The sequence below is a fragment of the Trachurus japonicus genome, chromosome 1 (assembly GCF_045865225.1).
Source record: "Trachurus japonicus isolate A0001 chromosome 1, Traja_1.0".
Taxonomy (NCBI): Eukaryota; Metazoa; Chordata; class Actinopteri; order Carangiformes; family Carangidae; genus Trachurus; species Trachurus japonicus.
The window spans coordinates 24,326,827-24,336,050 of record NC_140907.1 but is presented as its reverse complement, the minus strand read 5'-3'; the positions used below and the strand labels follow the sequence as shown (position 1 = coordinate 24,336,050).

Below are 9,224 nucleotides of genomic sequence, written 5' to 3'. Positions count from 1 at the left end.
TCCATTAACACTTCTGTCAGTGTGCCACATTGTGGAATGTTATAATGATTAAGTCTTTTATTTTCTGATCTATTTTTGACACTATTAAACTGACTGATTAAACTGATATTGTCTTAATTTAAGTATCCATATTCGTTTTGGAGTTGCTCCCTACATGGAAGTCTTAATGACATCACAGATTCAACATCAGGAATTATTTCCTGTCTGTGACATATGATGAATTTGTCTAATGCTGAAAAACTGCAGTCACTTTAATAACCAACTGTTCCCATGGATACAGGTTTGCTTAATATATTTAGATTTTCCTGTGCTAGCCAAAGAAACACAAGACCAAGACTTTTCATTTAAGTGCACTCTGCTCCTGTACTTATTACACATTATGTTTAGAGCTAAATACTAAACTCAGCATGATAACAGGTCACAGTGACTATGGTGTCTTGTGCTTAACAAGTGTTTTGTTTTCTATGTCACCCACTGAGTTTAACATGTTAGCATGCTTACATTTGCTACTTAGCACTAATCACAAAGTGAGGCTAAACAGCATGTAAACAAACCTGTTGATAGAGGATAAACCGTAAAAAAAAAAAAAACATTTTTAGGCAACTTGAGTGCAGTGAAAAGTAGTTGTGAACATAGCTGGTGAACGTAAAATATTCACCTTCACAATTTATTTTGCCTTTACCTGAGGAAAATATCTCCTGAGCAGGAAACCACCTGGCTAATGGACCGGCTGTTTGGTGCTGAGAAGTTTTTTTCTTTGGATGTATCTGCCTGTATTGGCCTAAAATGGTGTCATGAGAGTGTGTGACAGTGATTGCAACTAAATAATGACCTAAAAATTACTATAAACCTTGTTAAAATGCAGATGCAGATTAATAATTCTCTGTAGGTTCAGTCATATTTTGACATTCTTATATTAAGCTGTTGAATCACCACAGTCATTAGGATTCATCCTCTGCTGCAAATACATTTTCCTTATAACATTTCATGAGACCCCATCATGAAGCATTATGAACTTTGCATTCTGTGTTATTTAAGGAAAACGTGTCTCTGAAGAGCTTTACAACAATGACTGAGATCTGGTTCTGAACACAGACAAATGGAACAACTGCACCAAGAGGAAAGGTTGCAAATCCCATCTTCTCTCATGGGCGGCCGTGAAGGATACAGGTATGGGATCTATTTGGGCTTTATTTTCCATCTATCATGAGGTCATTAGTGCCTGCTGTCATCGTGAGCTGCCCCCTAGATGAAGAGTTGATCCTGGGCAGCAGGGCTCTGTTTACCTCTAGATGCTATAGGTCATGTCATGTCTTTAATGTCTAATCTGGACAAAGGCAAACTAATGAATATCGTGACTGGAGCTCAAGAACAGGCAGATTTAGAAGCTGTTTTTTTTTTCAGCTAACGTGCAGCATTTGTGCTGGGGAAGCAGTTTCATTTCCTGTGTTTCTTGGCCTAAAGAGCAATATCAAAATTTTCTGTTTTAAACAAAGTTGGATTCAAATAAACTCAACAAATAATACATTTCTGAAATCTGTGGGTCATGATATTTTACAAGGCACTTTTTCAGCATGAGAGGAATGTGAATGAAATCCAAGAATAACAAAGTATAAAAAGACTGCTGTGTTTTTTTTCTATAGTTACACCCTGCGGTGTGAGTGCCCCCTTTTTATTCTTGGCTGGTCAAGTGAGGAGGGCAAGATTTATTTAGAGGATGCAATGAAAAGTGTGATACAGAATGCCTGGATGCAAATGGCATGTCTGCTATTTGGCCCACATGGAGGAAGGTTGCTGGGAGGTTCACAGTGTTGTCCTTAAAGTTTTAATGTTGTGTCTTCCAGATCAATAACTTGAGTTCAGAGAGATATTCACTGATCAGACACATTTTTCATGATAAGATTTGTCATTATGTGCAGCAATGAACCCCCCGTCACAATAGTAATGTAAAAATGTCAAAAATTCCAACCACTGCCAGAGAAACAACTGTGAAAATGTTCGAGCAATGTGCACATATCACTTCATACAGTGTCAGGCGCAACTCAAAAGATGTTCCATAAAAGGCTACTAGGTATTTTTATCTTAACACGACCTTGTGCACCATACTGAGTACACATTCTCACATTCTCACTGCATCCAGTATGACCGCTTGATGTCTCCATGTTGCTCTTTGTCAGTATCAACTTGTCTTATTTATGTATTTCACCACTCCCTGCTAAGATAAAAACTTGTTATGTTGTTAAACTTAATAACATATTTTCTTTATTGTTAAAAAATAAATAAATAAAGATAAAAATTCTCAACATCTTATATCTCATATCTATAATTACAGACTGACCCAATAAGAAAGAGTCTTTCATTGCATGTTTTAAACCCTACAGTCAGCAACACAATATCAAGCACTAAGCAGTATTTTGGCTGTGTTGTTTTTGTTGAGACCAAACAGTGTCTATACACCTGTCCTGCCAGCTGATGCCAGGTTATTGTCCCTCAGTGTGGGACTAATTGCCACTCCGGTGCCGAGGTGTCCCTCTGACACGACCTTATACACCCTAACTCGTGAACACAGCACAAAAGACTTTGGAAGATAGTTGTTCACGTGTTGCAGTCTCATTTTTGTAATCAGAATTATTTTGTTGATTGTTAGGTTTCAGGTAAGAACTGAAATCCATGCTAAATTTGCTTAGATTCTCTTTAATTCAACAAGTCAAAAAATGTATAATGGTCGAATTACATTTCTGCATTTCACTAATTCACTGATTAGTGTTAATAGAAAGTGGTACTAGATTAATAGCAGTTAGTCCTGGGTTGCCAGCTCTGACCTTGACAGGGAGACACTCAATGAATTGTATTATCTTTAGGACTTTCTTCATGCCCTTCCCACCCTTAAAGACCCCTCTGTCTCCCTCTAAAGCAGTATGTGAAATTAAACAGGTCAGTGATGACACAAACATACTTTTACAGTACGTTAATTAAAATCAACTTCACACTAAACAATGTATTCGATATTATCTGGAATAAGTACTGTTTATTGCTTTATATATTCAACTTTAATGCACAGAGAGGACAAAGGTATTTTCATTATGATATGTGCCCATTTGAGGGCCAGTGTCATGCTCTCAAAAAGGCTTTAATCAAATTATTATATTACAGTACAGTAAAGTAAACCCTGAAAAGACCAAGGAATGCTCCATTGTCATACTTTTAAATGTATTACATAATATGGAGACCACTTAAGTTTATCTATTTATTTATTCTCTAAATTCTGTGAAATTAGTTTTTGCACTGACTTTTACTCACAGTTTTTTTCTGTGAGCCAAGGGGAGAGGGGTGGGTGTTGGCTGGGGTAGCACTTTCACAGTCTTGGCCAATGGTCTTTCTTTAATTAGCTATGGGGGCAGGAAGCTCCCTCCCCGTGCTGACAGAAGGAGGAGCCTGTGCCTGTCACTGTCTACTGTTTCATTATTACCTGCACAACCCTGCAGCATTCACCACACTTGTGTCTCTGTGTGGCCACACAGAAACAGAGAGACAGAGACAGAGGGGACAGACTCCAAGGCCCAAACCATCAGAAAGAAGTTTCTTTGATGCTTTTTTCCCACTTGGGAGTGTAATCTGCCTGCTACTGCTGACTTGTAAAAGACATTGCAAGGCAACTAGCAGTGGACATGGCTGGTTGTCTGAAAAATTGCCAGCTTTGGGCATATTTGAGATGCCTGCTTGTGACGTTTTCTCTCAGCTTTTGCTTCACATCAGTAGATGCAGAGCCATTTGACCCAGCTCACCTCTATCAGTACAGATCTGGACCTAATGAAGATAACATCATCATTGCCAACAATGGGATCAGGGTGCCCTTTGGGAGGTCTGTGTATCTGGACCCAGTGAGTGACCTCGTAACAGAAGTGCAGCCTGGTGACCGCTGCCACATCACAGTTTTGGACAATGACCCACTGGCCCAGAAACCTGGGATGCTGAGCCCTAAAAAGTTCCCCTGCTCATTTGGACTGGATGAAGTGAAATACACTCATTTTGGATCTCGGAGCCCAAGTAAGGATCGCGTGAAGCTGCAGCTTCGTTATGACTCCCAGACGGACACAGTTATTATCCCTTTCATGCTGGAAGTGGAGGTGGTTTTCCAGCAGCTGGAGATCCTCACCAGGAATATGCCTCTTAATGTAGAGAAGCTAAATGGTGACAGCACCCCTGTTGACAAAAAGGCTCTGGAGTTTTCCTTTGAGGATGGTGTCACACAGTGTAAGATCACCACTCTGGTCGGCGCTGGCGGTCTCCCCAGGTATGGCACTCTTTTGAATAACCCTGCAAATGGCCAAATGATTGACTGTGATGAGTTTGTGAAACAGGGCATTCGCTACAAGCACACCGCTAAAACAAATTCACCAAACAGAGACTATATTCCAATGATGGTGGAGCTGCAAGATAATGATGGCAACACTATAATGCAAGAGCATTTCCAAATGATGGTTAGAATCAGAGAAGGTGCAGAAAACACTGCTCCTAAACCCAGCTTTGTAGCCATGATGATGATGGAGGTTGATCAGTTTGTGATGACAGCTATTACAAGCGACATGCTGGCTGCTGAAGATGTTGAATCTGACCCAGATGATTTAATCTTCAACATTACGTCACCGCTGGGCCCTCAGCAGGGTTATATCATCAGCACAGATGATCAGAACCTGCCTATCACCTCTTTCTATCAGAGAGACATCAAAGACCTTAAAATTGCCTATAAACCACCCTCAGAGGATTCAGAAGTAGAAAGGATTTTCCAAATAGAGTTTGAAATCGTAGACACTGATGGTGCTGTGTCAGATACATTTGCTTTTATGATTATGGTGAAACCTATGAATACATTGGCTCCTGTAGCAACCAAAAATACAGGGCAGTTATTGTTTGAAGGACAGTCGCGAGCACTTTCCAGCTCCCAGAATTTAGAGATTAGTGATGAGGATAACCTAGACGATGTGAGAATCACTGTTGTTGATGGCTTAAAGCACGGAGAGCTGACTGTGCTTGGAGCTCGCAGGAAATTCTTTACACCTGCTGATCTAGATGCAGGCATTGTGGTGTACCAGCATGATGGCAGTGATACCTACAGTGACAACATTATTTTTAGAATGACTGATGGCAGCAATGAAGTGGAGTTTTTGTTCCCTATCACTATTGCTCCCACTGATGATGAGCCCCCTATTATCAATGCTAACACTGGTGTGGTGCTGTTCAAGAATGAGGTCATGCAGATCTCTCCTTTCATCCTGAGTGCGACAGACATTGATTCAGAGGACTCTACCATAAAGTTTATCTTAGAGGCGCCCTACTCCTCTGTTGGTGAGCTGCTGCTAAGGCAAGTTGAGCCTCCATCTGACCCGTCTCTATGGAAATTCAGTGAGACAGATGAGATGTTTGAGCAGGTGGTGACTGAGTGGTTCCAGCAGGATATTCTCGATGGAAAGCTGTTCTATCGTCACATCGGACCCCATAGCACTACCACTGTAATTGACCACTTTGTGTTCCGGGTTCAAGATGATAATGACCCTCCTAATCAATCAGGCGAGCACAAGTTCACTATCAAAATCCACCCTGTTGATGACCTTCCCCCAGAGCTTTGCCCAGGCACCACCCTTCACATGACAGTCCAGGAGTATGAGCTGACACACTTCAAGAAGAAATTCTTGTGTTATACTGATTTAGATTCAGATGACAGAGACCTCAAGTATACCATCACAAAGTCCCCAACTGACACAGATGAGAACAATCCAGCCCCCTTAGGTGAAATTGTACTGACTGACAACCCTGACACTATAATTATAGAGTTCACACAGGCCCAGGTTAATCACCACAAAGTAGCTTACAAGCCTCCAGACCAGGAGCTGGGAATCACTCCAAAAGTAGCTCAGTTCACATTCATTGTGGAAGACACAGCTGGTAATACAGCAGATGGACTATTCACCATTTTCCTACAGCCAGTTGACAACAAGCCCCCTCTCATTACCAACACAGGTTTCACTCTTATGGAAAGAAGTACATATGTCATTACTAGAAAGGAGCTACATGCCACCGACACAGATACAGATGATGAAAATATCATATTTACTCTGACCCAGATTCCTCGGTACGGGTATCTGCAGTACCTGGGGATCGACATGTCAAATGGTGAAACGTTTGTGCTTGAGGACATCGCAAATGGCCGCCTAAGTTACATACATAGTGGAGAAGAATCTCTCACTGATGTTATCAAGCTTGATGTCAGTGATGGTTTCCATGAAGTACCCATCATCATCAAAATAACTATTGACCCCGTTGATGATGAGGCGCCTACAATTATGCTCCCAGCCGGTCTACTGGGAGCCTCTATCGATGTACTGGAGAATGGAGCCACAGAGATTACAAGCAATGTGATTCAAGGCCACGATGAGGACACAGATGATCTTATGCTCACTTTTATTGTAGAGGAACCTCCCAGGCAGGGTGAAATCCTGGTAAATGGTGCTCCCACTGAGAGATTTACCCAGGAAGACATCATTAATGGGGTGGTTATGTATGCTCACACATCTGGCGAAATTGGACCAGTCAGAAGACATGACTCCTTTAACCTTACTTTATCTGATATGTCGGATCAGTGGGTCGTTGGTGGCAATAAGGTCCAGGGTGTGACAGTCCATGTCACCATCCTTCCTGTTGACAGCATTCCACCCATTGTGCAGGTCGGAGAGCAGTTTGTTGTTGTGGAAGGGGAGAAAAATGTTATTACTCTAGACCACATCCAAGCAGAAGATATTGACACAGAGAATGACGATATCCTGTGCACCATCATTGTTCAACCAACATCTGGTTACGTGGAAAACATCTCCCCGGCTGCAGGTTCTGAGAAATCCAGGTCAGGGACAGCCATCACTGCCTTTACCATTAAAGATATTGCCCTTGGTCATATCTACTATGTCCAGAGCATCCACAAAGGTGTTGAACCGGTGGAAGATCGTTACACTTTCCGTTGTTCAGATGGTATTAACTTCTCTGAACGCCACTTCTTCCCGATAGTCATCATTCCAGCCAATGATGAGAAGCCTGAAATTTTTGTTCGTGAGTTTGTGGTAATGGAGGGCATGAGTCTGGTCATTGATACACCAATTCTGAATGCAGCTGATGTTGACATCCCTGGGGATGAGCTGCACTTTGAGATTATCAAAAACCCCAAGCATGGCACAATAGTTCAGCAGCTCAGTACTGGCACCATTCCTGTGGATAACTTCAGTTTGGAACAAATCAAAGAGGCGTCCAATATTGTCTATGAACATGATGACTCTGAAACCAAAGAAGACAGCTTTGAAGTCAGACTCTCAGATGGAAAACACACGGTGGAAAAAACTGTTCTTATCATGGTTATTCCTGTTGATGATGAGACTCCAAGGATGGCTATAAACGATGGCCTTGATGTGGAAATCGGAGAGACAAAAGTCATCAGCAACAGGGTTTTAAAGGCCACAGATCTTGACTCTGAAGACAAAGATCTGACATATGTTGTGCGGTATGGCCCTGGTCAAGGCTACCTCCAGCGAATCAGCAAGTTTGGGGATGTTTTAGGTAACATCACCCTGGGGATGAACTTCACACAGGATGAAATCGACAAACAGCTCATTCAGTACGTACACACAGGCCAGGAGGGAATCCGCGACCTGCTGAAATTTGATGTGACAGATGGTATCAATCCCCTCATTGACCGTTACTTTTACATTAACATTGGAAGCATTGACATGGTTTTCCCAGATGTTATCAATAAAGGTGTGACTCTCAAGGAAGGAGGGAAAGTCACGCTTACCACTGACCTCCTCAGTACCACTGATATCAACAGTCCTGATGAGTATCTTAGCTTTAGCATTACAAGGGCACCTAGCAGGGGTCACTTAGAGTGCACTGACCACCCAGGTGTTCCCATTTCTACCTTCACACAACTGCAGCTTGCTGGCAACAAGATCTACTACATCCACACCTCTGATGATGAGATGAAAATGGACAGCTTTGAGTTTGAGGTAACAGATGGTTACAATCCTGTCTTCCGAACCTTCAGAGTGTCCATCACTGATGTAGATAATAAGAAGCCTGTCCTGACTATAAACAGGCTGGTTGTTGAGGAGGGAGAAACCAAGCTTATCACACCATTTGAGTTGACAGCTGAGGATAGGGACACTCCAGATGATCGGTTGCGCTTCATAGTCACCCAGGTACCAGTGCATGGGCAGCTGCTTTTCAACAATACCCAACCAATCTCAACCTTTACCAAGCAGGACCTGAATGAGAACCTTATCAGCTATAAGCATGATGGCACTGAGACCAATGAAGACAGTTTCTCCTTCACTGTCACTGATGGCACACATACTGACTTTTATGTCTTTCCTGACACTGTGTATGAGACACGCAAGCCCCAGATGATGACCATTTATATCAACACAGTGGACAATGGTGTGCCCCAGATATTGGTCAATAAGGCTGCAGCCTCACTGAAGGTCCTCCAAACAGGACACCTGGGCTTTGTAATCACCAGCAAGTTCCTTCGATCAGAGGATCGCGATAGTCCTCAAAAGGCTCTGAAATACATTGTGTCTGAGACTCCTCTACATGGCTTCATGATGAACACCGGCCTGGGCAATGACAGCATCAAAACCTTCACACAAGGTAAGCTAATGTCACAGTATTACATTCAGTTTAATCCCCTCAATTCCACTGAGCATTTCAGCATTTTTCTGCTCTTTTTTTTATTACTGTATTGGTTGGCCATTTCCAAATTCACATGCTGCAGCAAACGCAGTGTTGTGTTTGCTGCAGCTAGCCAAAAATAATCAGTTAATGCTTCTTAAGGATCATAATCATACAACACTAACACAAAATGAGATTTTTTTATAAGGTTATTCATTATTGATCAACAAAATATGGTATTTCATATGGCTGTAAATGATAATGAAATGAATGCATGTTTAATTTAGATACTGCATTAAGTTGTCATGCATGCGATAATTATTTATTGTGTAATTTCTCTAATAATAGTGATGATATTAAATGCAGATAATATTTCTGTAATAGGATATTTCTTACAGATAATACTCTTTGCCTAAACAATCCTGAATGCCTTGTATCACATGTCCTCTGTGGCCCATATTACTTTGCAGCTTAAGGCCTGTAACTAAAACCTTGTTAAAGTGGCTTAGTCGTCA

The 9,224-nt window shown here is 41.7% G+C and overlaps 1 protein-coding gene across 1 annotated transcript in view; it reads left to right on the top strand.

Moving 5' to 3' along the window:
• The first annotated feature begins 3,487 nt into the window (after positions 1 to 3,487).
• frem3 (Fras1 related extracellular matrix 3) overlaps positions 3,488 to 9,224 on the top strand; it is a 28,765-nt gene continuing 23,028 nt past the window's right edge. The window contains exon 1 of the mRNA XM_085781773.1: positions 3,488 to 8,688. Within this exon, the coding sequence (XP_085637899.1) occupies positions 3,669 to 8,688 (5,020 nt within the window). The 5' untranslated portion in view covers positions 3,488 to 3,668. The remainder of the gene's footprint in view (positions 8,689 to 9,224) is intronic.